At 37.0% G+C, this 19,597-nt stretch overlaps 1 protein-coding gene across 1 annotated transcript in view; it reads right to left on the reverse strand.

Annotated features, from left to right (window-relative positions):
• The window catches only part of ABCA13 (ATP binding cassette subfamily A member 13), a 203,963-nt gene that overhangs the window by 158,694 nt on the left and 25,672 nt on the right, over window positions 1-19,597 (reverse strand). The window contains exons 8-17 of the mRNA XM_035894140.1: window positions 18,258-18,391; window positions 16,319-16,483; window positions 14,634-14,827; window positions 12,395-12,522; window positions 10,296-10,390; window positions 9,874-10,050; window positions 9,273-9,478; window positions 8,479-8,694; window positions 3,029-5,055; window positions 343-2,752 (exon numbers count right to left, since the gene is read on the reverse strand). Coding sequence (XP_035750033.1) covers window positions 343-2,752; window positions 3,029-5,055; window positions 8,479-8,694; window positions 9,273-9,478; window positions 9,874-10,050; window positions 10,296-10,390; window positions 12,395-12,522; window positions 14,634-14,827; window positions 16,319-16,483; window positions 18,258-18,391 — 5,752 coding nt within the window. The remainder of the gene's footprint in view (window positions 1-342; window positions 2,753-3,028; window positions 5,056-8,478; window positions 8,695-9,272; window positions 9,479-9,873; window positions 10,051-10,295; window positions 10,391-12,394; window positions 12,523-14,633; window positions 14,828-16,318; window positions 16,484-18,257; window positions 18,392-19,597) is intronic.

Consider the following 19,597-nt stretch of genomic DNA (forward strand, 5'->3'; position numbering starts at 1 on the left):
TTACTGTTGTCCGCCAATAACCTAGTTCAGCATTCAGACCTGCAAGGATTTTAAAACACTAGTATCTTCAAATATTTGGTTCTATAATAATTCCAAAGAAGCCACCTTGAGTATCAGTACAGATGACTAAACACATGAATAACCTGGTCCACACAATATAAAATGATATCAAATATGGCTGGTATGAACAATATAAGTTGATACAAAATATTTTTTTACTCAAAGGCACAAATCTGAAATTAAACAGTAATTAACAAAAGTTTCAATTGAACTGTTTACAAACAAAAAGCCCTTCTGGCATTGTCAGCACACTGTCAGAATGAGTACATAGAAAACACTCACCTCATTTCTGCCATTATATCCTTATGCAAATCCTTTAGTAAGAAGGTTATTTTGTTCCTGTTGTGTTCTGTGGTAGACTGAAATATCATTTGCAAGATCTCTTGCATGATCTCCAGAGCTCTGTTTTGGGTCTGGGTAGAAACTTCTCTATATTGTGAGCTACCAAGAAATGAATCAATGAAGTCAGCTATCTGAAGCTCAATATTGGTTGTATGCAGAGACTCTTCTATAACAGCAAGATCAGTAATTATATGAAGACTGTTCAGCAAAACTGAATTAGCAGGATGAGTATTATTCAAATTTTCTCTACTAAGACGACCATCAAGAAACAACATACTGGTGTACTCTTCCTTAGACTTATTTTGGAATAGTTCTAGAAAGTCAGTAATGTCTTTGACAACCAGCAGTAGGTCTTTCAATAAATTTTCATTAGTCGTAAGGAGAATTAGAGCATGCATTATTTTAGAATTATTTTTATTGTTACACTCGCATAGAAAGCTGTTCACAATCTCTTGTATGTCTTCAAAATTTCTTAACATAGTATCTACAGATGACGCATTAAACTGCTGTATTAAAGCATCAAGAGCCATTGAAGAGGACCGTCCAGTGACTAACCTTAGGAATTGAAACTCTTGGTCTATCACCGCAAGTAAGTGTCTAACATTGAAATTCACCAATAAATCTTCTATGCTTGTAACTAGAGGAAACCAGAAGTTCTCAAAGTTATCAGATATATTACTGTTTACATTTAAAGCTGATAATATCATAAGCATTGAATATGTGTGGTTTCTAACAGGAGACAGCATCATTAAAGGCTGAATTACAGAAAGAAAAGAAAGGACAGCTTCCGCATTCAGGGGTCCAGAAACTTCACTGGTCATGTTCTTAATGTTAGTAAGAACAGTCTTTATAAGCGATGTTTTTGAATGTCTGTTCCAACTTAGAACACCATGAAGATCACGCAGCTTTTCAAGAACACCTTTGGCCATCTCCATTTCTGCCACTGACAGACTGCCCAGTGTTTCTACGATGTGCAAAGCCACTTCTCTCTTCGGTGTGGAGGAACAATTGATTGAGTATGTATTATTTACCTGTAGTGGCACAGTGTAGAGGGATAGCTCATTCCAAAAATCTATCAGCTCTTTGAGAACTGAGCCGTTTACATGGTGGAGCTCAGAAAACTTCAAAAGAATAGAGTTCCATTCTTTGATCTGATGAAAAAAGCAAGTCAGATTGTGAATGACAGCCATCTGAAAGCCCTCCATAGTGCACGAGGAACTGTCCTCCAGAGTAATGAGTTTCAGCTCATTAATTACTTCAATGACTGCACTGTAACTAAGAGTAGAATTACTATGCCCAAAGTCACAAGGTTTAAAAGTGGGATCACTCTGAGGTGTTACTGTTGTGAGAGTCCAGCAGAATGCTGCAGAAAAACAAACTGAGGCCTCTGCAGGTTCATCAGACATATCCGTCAGAGTCTCCAGTAACATCAGAAGACTTTCTACTTGATTAGAGAACTCCTCCTCAGTAAACACGGGCATTTTTCCTTCCTGAGTCAGTATGAAAGCATATACTTCAGTTAGTGCTTCTGTGATGTTTCCATGAGCTAATCTTTCTGTAAGGCTCATGACATTGAGGAGGAGATGGAACGTCTCTTCTACATTGTAGAGCTCATCTTGTTCAAAGAGTCGTGTTATTTGTCCTAAGCTAGTCAGGTTCTGATTACACAAATTGTTCTCAAGTGCATCCCACCAGTCTGTTAACATTCCTAACTCAGAGTTCTCAATATACAAAGTTTTGATATTTTTCAAGAAATTATCTAGGCTCCTCTGGACTTGTTTGAACTGACTTATCAAGAACTCAACATCTATGTTCCTCATATTTTGCACCAAGGCTACTGTATGCTTTAGAAATTCTTTATCATCTCTTAATGGAAAACCAGTTAAACTAGAAGATTTGAAAGTTTTAAGTGTCTTCCTTACCAGCTCAATATTCAGAACTGCTGTTTCTATCAGTTTCTGGAGAAATGTTTTGTGTTCACCCTGCAAGTTTGAGTCAAGTTTACTAACCACATATTGAAAGAACTCCATCAACAAACTGGTATTTTTATCATGCAAGAACGGTTCAATCTCAATATCCGAATGAGAGGAGCTGTTTTCTTGGATTTCAAAAGTTTTATTTTTCAGAAGAGTTTGAATTTCTGCCAAAAGTTCTACTGATGAAAGCTGAGCATGGTGAAAATGATTAAGGAACATCCTCAAAGTCCTGTTAAATCCATGGATTGACTGACTAAAATGGGTCTTATTTGATGTATACCATGAGTGCCCCACTAAATCATTGACAGCCATTTGTATTTGCCCTCCAGAGTTATTTAAAAGTGTAAAAATAAATTCAAGCACACTAATGTCATCTTTTACATAAAATTCAGGGAGAATAAAATTTAAATTTTTTGCTATAATATTGAAATAAACATTTATACAAATCACATCAGAACTAGTTAGGGAGCATTCAGGGAGTATCAAATTAAAAATCAAATTAACAAAGTCCATCACATTTATTAGTTTAGCACCTGTCTCAAAGTTTCCCAGAGATTTCAGTAGAAATAAAATATATTTTGCGCTTTCAAGGTGGGAAGGTGACTTGTATTTTTCACTGAGATTACTTAATCCATGTATCCATCTGTTACAATCCTCTGCTTCATCCACTGTACTATAAAAGTTTAGAAAGGACTTAAAATGAGATGAAAAATTTGTTTGTGAATGGCTTATGCCTTTCAGAGTATTGTCCAAAATTAGTTTGGTAATATTCTGGAAAATGCTGATACAAACAATATATTTGCTTTGAGATATGCTTCTAAGGAAAGCAGTTGTGTCTTTTATCTCAGTGAGAACAATTCCAAGTTCCTCTTGGGAGAGCTTGAGAATAGCAGAAAGGGAATTTCCAATGGAAAGTACACCAGCACCCTTATCTTCTCTCTCAGATCCTTCTGAGATGAAAGTATCAAGCCAAGAATTCAAAAATTCTCCATTAACAACCTCCAGTATAGCTTTCTGCAATTCAGTTATCGTGACTCCCATCAATTCTAAAACACTTTCTGAAGTGTTACCTTCAAGCAAACTTGCGATATCAACTGCATTGTTAAATACACTTTGAAGATTAGCAAGGAAAGCTTCAAAATTTTTCCAGTCATTTAAATCACCACCTCCTTCAAATATGATTTTTAATAGATTCATTGATGATGTTGTAGCTTCAACAATAACCATACCTGTATTATTGCACAGTTCGTCACGAGTTGCATTTAAAAGACTTTCTGAGAGATTTGCCAAATCATTTCTTAGACAGACAAAAAAGGTTGAATTCAAATTTAAGATTTTGGATGCTTCTTCAAAAATTTCTGTCCAGGTTTGAAGCCATGTAAAAGTGCAGTGCAAAGCAGAAGGCACACTTACCGAATCTCCCAAGTTTGTTATATTAGACAGAACACTGTCCAATGGAAGCAGAAATAAGTCGTAAACCTCTGCTGAATGATCTACAGAAGTAGTGTTTGATAGGTAAAAATCAATGCACCCATTATTTACCAGGCATTCTGGGGAGATATCAAGAAACTGTTCCAAATAACAAAAGGCAGCTGTTTGGAGCTCTTCATCTATAAACAAAGTTTTAAGGCTGCTCAGAGTACTATAGATAACTTGCATCTCTTTTTTTCCTTTCCGTGCAAAAGACTGGGCCTGAAACTCTGTGTAATTGTAAATGATGAGTAACTTTTCACAGAGAGACTTACTGGTGAAGTTCCAGAGAAGATCAAAAGTTTCAGACAGAAAATCAAAAACTTGATCCCTATCTTGGAAATCATGCCTTACTTGAAAAGATGAAATATCTTTTGAAGTCTCATAAAGAAATGTTAAGAGAGTGCTATTGCTCTCAATATTTAAGACTAGGTCATCATTCTGATACAGAGAGAAAAGTACTGGAACAAGTGAGGCCACACTAGTACTGTTTAATGTTTGAATGTTTTTGAAGAAGTCATGCACAATTTCTCCTAATTCTTGTACTTTATATACAAAAGTTGCATTTGAGAGTAAGAAAGAGGAGGCATTACTCACTCCGTGAATTGTGCTGAAAGACACATTAATATGATTATCAGTCAATGATCTGACTTCATAGAGATTCCTTAGGAAGTTTTCACTTAAGTGTTTTACATGGTTCAAAGCAGAAATATTTAACTCTGGCCAATCAGTCAGGATATTTTTGAGCAATAGCATACTTCTATTGTGGATTTTATTTTCTGTAAGGGAAAACATAATTCTAGACAAGGTCTCCAATACCTCCTCCTCTCCCATTTGACTCAAATGGGACAGCCTAGAATCAAGTTCAGATAATACAATTTTCACTATATGCCAGAAAATTTCTGTCTTCTCTTTCATCCAGAATCTCTGAAGAGGCTTGAAATATTTTTGTAGCTCACTACGGAGTTCAGAACCTGCAAGTGAGAAATTGGTGGCAGATTCGTTCTCATCAGCAAATTTTTTCATCCACATAATTGGATTATTCAAGACATTTTCAGTTAGAGACTGGTTTGAAGAAGCTGAGAAATTAAGCCTTATAATTTCTTCTATGAATTCTATAAGATGAAAAAGATATTCCATTTCCTTTTCACCAGAAATCCGTAAGTTTTCTTCTCTCTTCAAAAACTCTTTGATAGATATCAAAATCCTGAAAAATTAAGCACAAGTCTTTTCTTGTTAGTTACCTAGAAGGCAGACAAGAATTGGTTAAACATATATTATACAATTTTATAATATAGTTTTATTTACTTAATTCAAAGAAAGTTCAAGTATCATTTAAGTAGCAGTCACAAATTAATCACCACAAAACCTGAAATAGCACAAATAACAATCACTTTGGTTTTCAAAAATGTGACAAAACTCACTGAAAAGTCACGGCCGCCTTCAAATCAAAACCTGAATGTAGGCAGCTAGGTTAAAGTAGTGTGCATTTATCAGTAATTCTATTCAAGTTCGTAAGCCAGAGTCCAACACCTTTTATTTAAGTACATCACATTATCAGCTGCTGGAAAGAGCAAAGCTTTTATGCTCCACAGACCAATTATTTTATAGAAATAAACTTATCAATAAAATCGATGAAAACCTCTAATTTTTCATGAATTCTAAAGATTATTTTTTTGGTTTATCGTAATTATTGAAAGCCAAACCATTACAGTTGACTGACTGATAGCTAGGAAAAAAAAAATTAAAACATGAAATCTCAGTGAAAATTGGAATGCTCCAGCTGATGTTTCCGTTATGTCAATACCATTTATCAAAACAAAAAATGTTTACTAGCTCTGTAAGACTGCTAAAGATTGAGTTGCATGGAAAAAGGAGCATTCCAACGCGAAGGTCTCAAGATGAAAATACCTTCTCCTTAAATATATTTTCTTTTAATAGTTAAAAAAGCAGAACACCACACACCATTAAAAAGCTCTGTGAGGGAATTTCTGTGTCAATTCTGGAATGGCTTCTATGGTAGAGAAACCAAGGTGTCAAACATTGGGAAAAAGCATTCCCCACATAGAATCCCTTTCCTGGAGCTATTCCAGTCAAATAAATACCTCTGCATGTATAGCAAAGAAAACACAAACAAGTCAGGTGATTTTTTTAGTACTACTGTGTAGAGAAAATAGTACATACTCTGGAAACAGTATTTAAGACCAAATCCAAATCCTTGCCCTAGCAAATGTGGCTGCATTTTAATATGTAACAAAGTTGGGAAACAGCACAAAAGAAAAGTGATTGAACGTTCAAGATAAACTTTCATTCTACTCCTTAACTTCCATTTTGTTTTTACTGTAGATATGAAGAATATCTAAGATTATGAAACCCCACACCAGGAGTTCTTTGCTTCTAGGGACCATTTTAATCAAGCTGCTTAAAGTCCCTGACAAGCTCTGCTTGAATGAAAAGCATGATGTGACCTAACAGTGGAGAAAATACTCAAATTGTGCCATTTATAAACTTCTGATTCTTCATCTTTCACTGCATTGATAGTGGTTATTTCCATTCGATAGGTTAAACAAGAGATTGATTTAGCAAGGAGCTAAATAGCAGCATAATGAAAAATAAAGTTCAAAGTCCAGAAATATAATTTAGAAAATATTCTTATCTGTTAACAGCTGTGATCAACAGCATAGCACAGTAAATAGTTAACAGCACTTAATAGGAGAGGCAGCACTCAACAATTAGTCTGAAGTTGTTCCATGAAGGATATTTTTTAATTCTTTTAAACAGAGTGATGATTAAATGGCTACTGTTTCAGTATTCATCTAGACATTAGCAGGGCTATAATGCAAGTAACTTAGCGACAATAAGCCCTTGTAACAATACATTGGAACCATCAGGAGTCCACCACTGTGGTTACTACCGATAACACACCAGAGATGGAGATGTCTTTTTTTAATGCTTTTGAATGACAGCCACAAAGAGGTAACTTTCTTTGCAGGATTCTATTTCTTCCCAGTAAATAAATTACATTGACTAGTTCAACCTTACCGTGCCCAGGAAATAAATGAGGAATAATCCGGTAAGTCTTGTAGAAATGCTAAATAATGACCTAGGATGGTTTCCAAACTGAGATTTTGTCTAGAACATAGAGATGCTTCTAATCCATCTGCAAAAAAAATAAAAATTACAACATAAAGAGACAGATCAAAAAAAGGTTTTGGACACATCTATGAACAACTTTATCAACTCCCCACTGAAAAAACCTGAATAAGTACTACCAAATTTAGGACTTGCATATGTACAGAACAAGAAATACATTATGTACATTTTAAAAAAGAAGTAAATATGCAATTTTTATTGAAGTGTTTGATGTTAGTTCTACTGCATGATTGTAACTATCATCTCTACATAAGGTGCACCTGCATTTTCCTTACAGAATTCCTTACAGAAAAATCCAAATACAATTCCTTACAGAAAAAAAAGGAAAAATAGAAGGCATCTTTTGAATTTTACACAAGCTGCAGAACTAGCTCAAGTAAAATTAGTTTTGTTATACCAGAGTGCACTTAGTGCTGCACTTAGCACTGAAATAAACTTTGATATTTCCTTTTCCTTGGAATTTCAGTAGAGAAAGCAGTTGTGTGAAATTCATTATTACTGACCAGATAACTGAAATATCTGGAACTGTAATAGATTACAAAATCTGTACAATCAATTCACATTTGAACAGTTCATTGCACTAACATAATTCTCTGATTTAAAAAGTACTGCTTATTTTTGCATATATTCCATAGCTGCCCACTTACTGATGAGGTATTCAGCACATTACTGATTAGCTCTACAGAGAAAAAGGGCAGAGAAAAAAAATGAAAGTGTGTTCAGAAAAACAGATCTTTAGCAAGAACAAGATCTTTCACAAATCCCAAGAACTAGGTAAAAAAAAAAAAAAATCAATCAGTAACCAAAATCATTCAGAAGCTGGAAATATGAGTGGTCAAAAAATGGAAGAATTGGGAGCACGGTGAGAATACTTAAAGGAAACAAATAGGTGATATTAGGTGATGTCAATTTTTAGAGCTGTTTTGATCAGCCACATTGTACCCTGCTTCATAGCTCCACTAAAACCTTGAGAAGAGTAACACAAATATTTAAGGAGAAAGAATTCTGAAATGGAAGATGTCCCATTCCTCAACATAAATCTCAGGCATTTCAAAGTTTTCCCAAATAATGAAAAACTAGTATATTCCAAGAAAGTTAGCAGCATATAGGTCTGGAATATCATAGGACAACTGGGATGAAGCATGAAGTCCTTGCCTAATGTGAAACAAGCCTAGAAATACTTCTACTGGATGACCAGCTAGCCTGGTCTCCCATATGTACCCTGGACTTAAGAAGCCTTCCTGACATAATACTGCAGAAGTGGAGTCTCAAACCAGGTTCAACCAGTTGGAATTTTCCCAATAGAAATGGACAATCCAAAAATTTTCCAGCACTAAAATCACAGCTATTTATCACATCCAGGCTCTGTAGATTATGAGTTTTCCTTGCTAAAGATTCAGTCAGTTGGCGAATCCTAAGGCTGATGAAAACACAGAGACAGGCTCACAAATGTAAAAATCATCACCTTTTACCTTACCAAGGAATACCATACTCTATAACAGACCGGGTAGCATCAGAATAACGCCTGTGCTGTGCAGCAGCTGCTTCCTCACCTGACTGACCTCCTGTGGAGCCTGCTTCCTCATTCATGTATTGAGCTACCTTGCAAGTCCAACTGACAAAAGTTGTTAAATCTTTCCAGTACGGGTTTCCCTCAAAAGCAAACAAAATTTCTTCAAGTGTACTATTAATTCTGAAATGACACAGAAAACAAGGCTACCATGATTAAACCAGTGATTTATTTCAAAGTCAAATTACCTTGTGAATACGTGTTGTTTCTCTGTAAATCTCTAGCTAAATTCTATTGCTACCTTATGCATACAGACAGTCCCGCTGACTTAGAGAGGAACTGAGGCAGGCAGGCTAATAGCAGAGGCCTTTGTTAAGGGAATCAGCGGCAGAGCTATTACATCACTCTAAGCGCACCTAGACTATACTACACAGGTTTGTGAGCAGAAAATAAAAGTAAATCTAAAAAGCCTTTTAAGAACCCCCACAACAAAATGATCTGGTTCAAAAAGTAGCATTTTGAACCTGAAAACAACTATCAATAAATGCCTCTTCTTGTCCTGAAATACACCTCTGCATTAAAAAAAAATAAAAATCATTGCTTTACCCCCACAAAACAAAACCAAAACACCTCACATAAAAATAGCACTGAGATTTTCTTGCTTTTCAATGTTACTTAAACACAAGCCTCTATTCCCAGGGGCCTTTTAGCTCTATCAGTGGTTTTGATGCTCACTATTAAAAGGTATAGAAGATACATACAGTGAGAAGAGCAGCTGTTCCTGACAAGAGCTGAAATGGACCTCCTCCTCAGATGGTGCCTCTGTGCTCAGCGATTGATTAATTTCACAGTAATAAACATAATTTTCGGTTAGCTGCTCTTCTATTTCTTGCCATCCCAAATAATCATCCAGTATTGGATCTGGCAGGTTCTGTCGTCCCTGAGTTACTTTCTGCAGAAGCAGGACCTTTCACAGTAAAGAAAGCAATATTTGAAAGCAGTAAAAGGGAAACTCACCTGAGACTTTGGCCCTGCTCCTTAGATTTGTAATATTGATGATACTGAAATCCAACATACGGTGGACTAAATGAGCAGTCTTTCAAACCTTCTCATTTTTTTTCTGGAAGCCACAGCTACTCAGCATGTCTCAAATGTCACATCCACTCAAGATACTCCAGAGGATCACTTGTGCCTGCCCGCAAGCACATCTTAATCCGTTTAATTAATCAGTTACCCATCCACTTATTAATAGAAAACACTAAGTAGTAAGCTACAACCCCTGCTAATTTATTTCATTTTGTAATAGTAATATAAGTAAGGCATTGCAAGCTTTAAATATGAAAAGAATTCAGAAATACTTACAGATTCCTTTAGTGACTGGACCTGGTTACTTAGCTGGAAGGTCACCTCTGAGCCATTGCCAGGGCACACATATATTGCTAAAATGTCAGTATCATTTGAGCCCTGTGGAAGTCTCAGGGTCTTCTCAAACATTGTAAGCACATCACTGCATATATAGGATGCATTGCTCATCAACATCTAAAATTTAATGAATATACTGTCATTTTAAAAATGAACTCAGGATGAAGGAACATATTTAATTCACACTCCATATTAATGCTCACAACAAAACACCAAAAGACAAAAAAAGTACAAGGTGAAGTTGGACCAAAATGCCGCTGAATAAAAAGTGAAATACTCCACTTAGCAAGTACTTTTTATTCCCCAAAATAAGCCTTGCAGCTTTATGCAAATTAATATACAAACATTAAATAACAACATACCTGTTTTAGCTCCACAAAGAGCTTTCTGATGTCTAGATGAATTAATCCATCTCTTTGTGCAAAGGGAATTGATTTTTCCAGGCTACGTAAAGCTTCTGTAAGACATTTCACACACACACCCCATAAAGAAAATATTCTAACCTACAGAGTAATTCAGGAACAGTACAATAGGAAGCAACCTTATGGGAAAGAAAACTGCATGATATGGTTGCAGGAGAGGGTACCGTTTGGGTTCTCCCATTTGCCACTGTTCGTCAATACTCCTTTATGTGGATGGAGGTGAGCATTTTTCCACATAAGCTGAGAGGGCAAATGCCCAGCTGTAGTAACTCAGTGTAGCTCCACCGTCACAAAGGAAGGTATACTGATACACAGTATTACAGGTAAAATTGTGTAATGTGCTTTGAATCAACCGAACCTAAAAAGCAGACTACAGAAACTATCCTGAAGTTTCAGAGGAGTCTTGCAGGTGTGGGTGCACAAGTAAATCAGGATTTGGTAATATGACTAGCAGTACTGATTCCATGCCGCCATATGCTATAAAACAAAACCCACAAGACAAAAATGACACCTTTTGGTCCAATAACCTTATCAACCCAGAAGGATAAACAGCCAGCAAACTTAATATTAAATGTCCTAAAAGTGCACCTTTGGAAAATTATGGTGAAAAAGTACTTGTTTCTCATGAGATCTGCTTCCAGCTATTCACTCAGCCCTTGTACATTTTTAGAAGCTAAAACAGATTTTTACAGTTTAGTTCAATTAAATGACAGAGCTAAAGCGTATGTTGGATTTTTTGTGTATCAACAAGAGAACTGCTTGCTAAATTCCCAGAGTAATCAGCTATAAAGCCATTAAAGGCAAGAAGCATACATGTGTCATACAATGTAACCCAAGGAAAGCAGGCTTTGCTGTTATCACTGAGGCTCTAATGTGACCTGCACAACCTTTACTCCCAGTAATCATGCACAGTACTAAAATACATAAAACTTGTGTCAGAGTGTGCTAATTTCCAACAGTGATCTTCAAACAAGAGGTTTTTATTTGTAATCTGAAGATACCTGAGCTGGAAATCAAGGACGAAATCACACCATTTCCATGGCATCTTGGACAAAATTTGTACTTTTAATATATTGTTTATTCTTTACTGTAAATTCATATCCAAATAGCAGATAATTTAAGACTCTCAGTGTCCCCCAAAAGGACCAAAGTGTTTTTCACATGCTTCATTACAACTGAGTAATTCAAGTGTTCTTCCCATATATACCCACATTATAGTATTGCAGGTCTCTGCTAAAACGCTTCACAGAAAGATATCTTGTCTCTTTTCCCCCATTTTTTTGTTTGTTTGTTTGTTTAAATCCAGATCTGTGTGGACCTTGTAATATGATTATACTGCCGATCAGATCCTGGGTATCATGGTGCTGAGCATCACACAATCTGAATCCTAGCACACTGCACAATGCTATAAATGTATTCCAAATCTGAAAGTCACAATTGCTGAACAGACATATTTACAAGAACTTCATGGGACCCAGTCCATTTTATTCAATCAAACTGCTGAAAACAGATCCAGTTCCCCAACTTCTTGTAAAATACACCTCCACTTGCCCCGAGTTCTTCAATATTGTCCCCTCTCTTCTGGGAATGGCATCTTCCACTTCCTGCACCGTCAGCCTAGCTTTGTGTCCAAAAGCATAGTCCCCAGAGGAAGAACTCCTCTGCCTCTGTGCTTCACAGCCCTCAATCAAATCCTTACTTAAAGAGATCAGAAAATCCCTATGTCCAACTCAGCATTTTGCATCACTTGCAATGACCAGCCAGAAAAGTCATGCTGCATCTAAATTTAAAGCCAAGACTGCTTGTTCACGCAACAAGATGTGAGAAGTGATGTAAGAAGTGACAACAGGTATTATGTTGTGTTCTATCATCACTAAGGGAAACAAAATTTTAGGAATTCAAAAGCTGCTGTAAATATTTGTGTGACATGTATTACAGAGCCCAAATGCCTTCCTAGAGGTAGAATGTTATCCATTTCCCATGTTATTCTGTGGAATTCATTTGAGTGCTAGTAATGAGTAACTACCATGCAGCTTTACCTTCAGTGAAGTATAAATACTGTGCTATTACATTCCTTATGGCTCCATCTACCATAAGCAGTCTCTTCGCAACAGGCCACTGAGGTACATCCTGAAGTACAGACTGCATCCTCTCCAGATGCAGGATTCTGCAATCAAAAGAGGTAGAGCACAGAAATGTTGTGTACTACAAACAAAAAGGTAAAGTTTCTGAGAAGTTATGGGATTTTTTTTGTTGTGCAGTCACTGTATCATCTACTTTGTAGTTTCTTGCAACAGCAACAGTATAGCACAGTTTCCTTTTATTTAAAAAGAACCAAATTCCAAAATTTACTGCTAAAGTATTGAACAATTTGACTGCAGTCACTCTCTCAACAGTAAATAATGGATTGTACAAAAACCTTGGCAAACCAACTAAAAAACAGCAAAACCAAAACAACCCCTCTGACTCCCAGCATTCACTGATCAGTCTCCCAGGTGAGAAGTACAACTTGTTTTCATGGACAAGTCTACTCCTTTTCAGTCTAATTTACCTGAAGGCCAAAACCATTAACAGTAGGGAAGATTTACACACATAATCATCTCCTTTCCTCCCCTTTGCAGAAGGGGGGGAAAAAAAAAGTTTCCCATGAAAGAGTTCATTTTCTATCAAGCCACTTACTGAACTAAAAAAATGCTTCTGAACACTCAAAGGTGGGAAAAGGAAGTAGTGGCTGCTATTCCACCAGTGACTTTTAGATTATGCACAGGAGTTATATACCTGCATATAATCCCAAATCAGTTCATTTACTCAGGAATTTTTTTTTTCATTTTTTTTTGTGTCCCTGTTCAAACAGATTTGTTTGGAAATGGGAAGAGGCCTGTGTCTATTTTATAAATTAATTAAAACCGCAACAAATCAAGAACCAAAGACATTACCTGATCGCTTCCCACTCGGGGGTGTGCTGCCTTAGAGCACTTTGTTGTCTTTCAGATTTATCATCAAATGTTGATTTGTATAGCGTGGATCATACTCCCTCCAATGAAGGACAGTTTTTGATATGAACAAGTAGAGCTATTACATGCGATGCCAAATTGAGGCCAACATTATAACTCCCAGGGGCGACGCAAGTCATCCAATGTGCAGTTAGAAAGAGAGAAGTATCTGTTCCTGTGCTCTGCCATATATTTTTCATGAGGCTCTACCAACTCTGACAAACATTAACTCCCTGTATCTACAACTTTTAAGTCCTGTGTAGAGCCTTCCAGATAATTTATAACATAAGTGGGTTTTTTTTAAAAAACAGATAGGGAAACAGAGCTCTTAAACCACTTTATTTTGCATAAGTCTCTCAAAACAATAGTTTTGATTTTATTTTAAAACATATGCTGTGAATCAGAATACCTAAAATTAAAGTACAGACAATCTTTACAAGCTTGTAGTTCCACTTGTACTGAAATGGGAATTGAAGACTTTTCTAAAATTGCAACAAAGTAGATTTCTACTAGATTAGTAGAACTAGATTAAACCAAATGCTAAAAGAATAACTCTACTGTACAGGAAGATTTGGACTGCTTCAGCAAAACAAATCATTCTGAATAAGTACAGAACTTATAGCCACATCTTCATATAAACTGCTTGCATTTGCATTAAGCAATAAGCTAAATGGCAAATTTGAATGTTCAAAAACATTAAAAGAAATCTTAGCCTCAGCATCCCTAGGTAAGATTAGAAACTACACATATATAAACACATAGCAATACATCATAATTCTGTTCTCCATAGTAGGTTTCCGTTCCAAGATCTCCTGCACAAACTAACACGAGTATGACTACTACAACAAAAATCCAAAACATTTCAGAGGCACTGAACTTGCTGTACACAAGTAGATTGATCCTATAGCATACATCTATGAGAAGCATTACTGAGTCACTAGCAACTATTTGCAGGAATTAGACTTTGTTTGCAGAAGAAGATAAAGAATTCTGATCCTAGTTCAAAATGCTTAATTATACACAGCTTTCTTTAAGTCCTCATCATGTACTCAGGTCGTCTGCCAAACCTTTAAGTAGGTATGCTCTGAATCATAGATTTAATTTCTTTTTCAGAATGTGTATTCTTCAGCATAATTATTTGACTGTATGTGAAGTTCTGAATTACAGAATAAAAAATAAAAACACAAAACAAAAATCAGAAATCAATTAAATGTAATATGAAGATAAATATTCAGGTTGCTCTGAACTTTGTAAGACAAGTTGCAGAAAGATAAGTATAACTTACAGATCACGAGATGCAGCATATCCTTCTGAAAAGTAGGCATCTGATTTCTCGTTCCATTGCTGGATCAGGGTATTTATCTCTGAAAAAAGTTGCCTGGCTTCCCTGTCATCTAGAAACTGAGACGTTAAATCAGCTATGATTCTTTCAAGTTCCAAAAGGAGTTTCTGAGAGAGGCTGGGGCGAATCAAAGCTTTCTTATTTAGACAAGACACAGAATTTGTGTATCTTTGGGAAAAAAAAAAAAAAAAAAAACCAAACCACAATTAACAGTGATAGTAAAATTTCTCCCTAAAAAAATATCTAGACTCTGAAATGACTGGCCTCACAAAGGCTGATGTTTATTACAGTTTGTACTGACCTGCAAGTTGACAAAATAACATGTTACATCATAAGAGAAATAACATCCTGTCCTGTGCTGTCCTTGCCCAAAGACCCAGGAATGGTAAAGAGATGGCCTGAGACTGAAACCCACCAAATTCAGACCTTCACAATCAATTACTCAGGCTTGCTTTCCCTTAAAGGACTTCTGCCTACACTACCAACACAATGGAAGTAGCAGCCTCAACATTTTTGGGGTCCCATTATACAAAGACATGGAGAAGAGGCCTGCATGCTCCCATTGTGTAGCCTAGAATAAGGCATGCCAGGGCCTGGCCGAACCAACTGACTGTCTCCTTTCCTCCACCATTATGGATTTTTAATGCCAAGTGGTTATAACAGATTTTTACTGTAAGACATGTCCTGTTCACCAAGGGAATTCCCAGCAGCTAGCAGCTTAGAGTACTTCAACTTGCCATCATAAGGATGTCAGTTCTTGCAGAGTTTTAAAATCATGGCTGGAATTCTTATTGGGTTTTCCTACAGCTACAATAGGAATTAGTGCATCAGTTTTGGCAATCATATTAAATTACTACTTCAAATTCATCATACTTGAATGAAACCTTTATCAAGAGAGAAATCGAAGGCTATATTTTTGAGGAAATACATGATAAACTCTACATGCTTTCTTTAAATGATATTGCAAACATCTCCAGAGCAGCTTGATAAACAGCTGGTATTTTTTAATGGGAAAAAAAAACATATTTCAATGGAAAAACAAACATCACTTAAGGCAGCTAGGTGTTTCCCTTAGGAAACATCTGAACAGTTTATGCTTTTCTCCATGCAACTACACATATGTCATCATAGAGACTGCATGCCAAGCTGTTCTGCCAGAGCAGAATTTTAAGATGCTATACTGGAGATTTACTCTCATCCCCTTCAACGTGCTTCAGCCACTATTGCCAGAGTTAGTGGAGGGGAATTAAAAATAAATGAAATGTATAGTATATCAGTGGAGTCCCGTAGTCTGCTTTCAGTTTTGCCCAAAATTCAGGCTCAGATGGGACAGTAAATGGATTTTCCTTCTGTCAGGCTTCTGTAGTGCAGTATATTTCAATATATTCCCTATTAGATTTCAAATCTGTATTTGAGTTAATGAGAAAATCTGATTAAGTGGACACATGGTGACAGATTATACTTCCACTGTAACAATTCTTTATAAGGATTACTTTGTCTTATTAGCAAGATGAAAAAAGTTCATGACAATAACATTTGAAAGCTAACTCAGATCTTTTAACTGAGTTACTGTTGACAGCCTACATGCAAAAATTTGGAATTTAATCTATTAACTTACTGAAGTGTACCTGTGCATAGAGTCTGAGCTTGCTGACAGCATGAACAAGATACAGTTTGGCCTCATGCCATGCAGAAATACAGCCCTCTTCATTATTCTCCTTGTTTGCTTCATCTTCTGGCACGCTGGACAGAGCAGAGCACACAAACTGGTCCAGTGTCTCTTCTGTGGGAATCTGGCAGGGACATAAGAAATTGATGAGCACCTCAAGAGAGCTGCTGAGTGTTATCTCCACTATCAACTTACTTATCTGGTGAAAAAGAGAATATCACATAGCTTCCTGCAGTGAGAACAAAGACCATTTAATCCAGCCTCATATTCTGGGGCACGTACTTCAAAGTACTCCACATGCAGAGTGCTGTATAAAATACCAGTGGCCCCATTAGGGTTCTCTTACACCAGACAGAATGATGATCCTTGTACACGCAAGGAATTTTAACCATGTAGCTAGACCAGTGTTGCTACTCCTACAGTCATTTGCAGGCTGATGCTGAACTAACTTGACAATGATACGGTACGCTTACACTAGAATTTTGCCTTAGAATAACTGTATTGAAGCAACTTCACAAGTATAAAAATTACTGATGTAAGAAGCATTCAGCACAATGGTACATCTGAACCAATGACTACATGCAGCACACTAGTTTTAAATTGAATTTGGCAGGTTTCAGCAGTGTGGCCAAGACACCAGAATTTTTTCCTCATAGCCTGACTTCTAAATTCTGTGTTGAAATATTTATTGTTCCAAATCATATAAATTTTATTAAAGCATACAAAAGTAGTTTAGCACATTTTAACTTCCTTATTAATGTCTTTCTGAGATACTTTACATCCTAACTCCTTTCAACTGTGACTAGAAAATTTATTAGAAGTTTTGCAGACGTTTTGACACCAAATGAGCTGGGTCATTACATACAGAATTGAAGTACTCAAAACAGACATTTTCCAGGCTTCCATGTTTCTTTTCATACTTTTTGAGGGTCTCCAATGCCCTAACACAAGCATACAATATCAAGATATTAGTTTAATCTATAAATGGCTAACAAGTGAGTTGCCTGGGATAACACAGCCAACCATAGCTAACAGGCTGCAGTCAAATTCAGTTCAGTTGATCAAACTGGCTATCACTGATATTTCATTAAAAGGCCATTCAAAAGTCAAGGTTTTTTATAATATTTACCCCTTTGTGTAAATCAACTATTTTTATAGTGAACTCTTCCGGAGTATAACTCTAGACTGTACCTGGCAAAGAGATTTCAGATAAATACCAGCATGTTTTATTAAAAAAACTGTAGTCTTTAGTAGAAATTCAAAAGACATTTCAAGTTTTCCGTAGTTCAAATGAGACCATCACAACAGATCACTTTGATCTAGAAGAAAAATTAGAAAGCCCTCTCTGAGAAAAAAAAGATGTTCTTCAAAATTTGACACATCACCAGGGTATTTGAATAGCCCAACTCATCAGTCAATTATATTCATATCAAGACTGCACAACTGAGAAGAAAGGACTCTTGATGTGCCTTAATTTACACACAGAAGAGACAGACATTCTTTGTACAGCAAACCAGATGAAAAATATTACCTGAAAAATTAATCCAGGCAACTTAAAATCTAGGATCTAGTTTAAAAGCTTAGTGGAGCAAACTCCAGAACTCTCTACAGGACTGGGTAATAAGCTCAGGACTTTGCCATACCCAGTGATGACTTCAGAGAAACATAAATTCATTAATGTGCACAACTAGATCTATCAGCATCTTCATGCGCAGAAATTCTAGCTGAAGCTAAATACATTTATTTTGATGGGAATGAAGCCAGGATATTTAGCAGTCTTGGAGCTGCTTCACAAATCCAAGATATAACTATAGCTTCTGTAAAGCATGAAAAATCCCTTCAGGGTGCAAATAAAAACAACGATGAAAGGGAGGGACACTGAAATTTGAGTGGTTTACCTTTGTTAATTGTGCTGTGTAATGTAGAAGTTTCTCAACATGAAGACCATCAAAACCAAACCTGGATTCAAGTTCTGCTCTCACAGCATGTGTATTCCACAAAACATCCCCAAGAGAAAGATTAAACTGAAAACCTGAAAAAAAAAAAAAAAAAACTGCTTACATAATTTCTGCTTTTTGTTCATGTTGTTTCTTGATTCATACTTGATGAGATTCAAGTACCAAGTTTCCAGCTTTTGGGAAAAAAAAAAAAGCGTGCACCTGAACACCAGTTTCACTAGGATAAAATTCATGATTGCATTAGTAGTGTGGTAAAGTCAGTTAATCTGATGGCATTCCGACAGCTGATACAATAACGGTGAGATGCACAGTGCACACAGTGATTGCCAGCAGACCCAGCAGGGTGTCATTCTGAACTGTGTGTCTAATTCTCATGTAGTCATGCAAATGTGTATGTATGGACTGGATATGAATCGTTGCTGAGAGGGAGAGCACCATGAGAATACCAGAAGAACCAAGGGATTCAAAGCTCACCCCTTGTGCAAGGGCTCCAGCATACCACCTTTGTACCACCAGTCTTGGTTTTGACAGCTGAAGTGGGATTTAGACCGCATATAATTCTTAGCCTGACCTTCTAGGCAGAGCAGACAGATGCACCTAGTTTAAGGGAAACATTGTGCCCATTTTCAAAAAGGGTAGAAAGGAAGACCCTGGGAACTACCGACCTGTCAGCCTCACCTCTGTGCCTGGGAAGATCATGGAACAGATCCTCTTAGAAGCTATGCTAAGGCACATGGAGGCCAGGGAGATAATTTGAGATAGCCAGCATGGCTTCACCAAGGGCAAGTCCTGCCTGATGAATCTAGTGACTTTCTATGATGGTGTGACAACAACAGTGGACAAAGGAAAACCAATGGATGTCACCTACCTGGACTTCTGCAAAGCCTTTGACACGGTCCCCCACAACATCCTTCTCTCTAAATTGGAGAGCTATGGATTTGATGGGTGGACTGTTCGGTGGATAAGGAACTGGCTGGATGGTCGCATCCAGAGGGTAGTGGTCAATGGCTCGATGTCCAGATGGAGACCGGTGACGAGTGGTGTCCCTCAGGGGTCCGTACTGGGACAGGTGCTGTTTAACGTTTTCATCAATGACTTAGACAGCGAGATCGAGTGCACCCGCAGCAAGTTTGCGGATGACACCAAGCTGAGTGGTGCGGTTGACACACCAGAAGGATGGGATGTCATCCAGAGAGACCTGGACAGGCTGAAGAGGTGTGCCTGTGTGAACATCATGAGGTTCAACAAGGCCAAGTGCAAGGTCATGCACCTAGGTTGGG

This window comes from Egretta garzetta, unplaced genomic scaffold, assembly GCF_000687185.1.
Source record: "Egretta garzetta isolate BGI_Z169 unplaced genomic scaffold, ASM68718v1 scaffold264, whole genome shotgun sequence".
Lineage (NCBI taxonomy): Eukaryota > Metazoa > Chordata > Aves > Pelecaniformes > Ardeidae > Egretta > Egretta garzetta.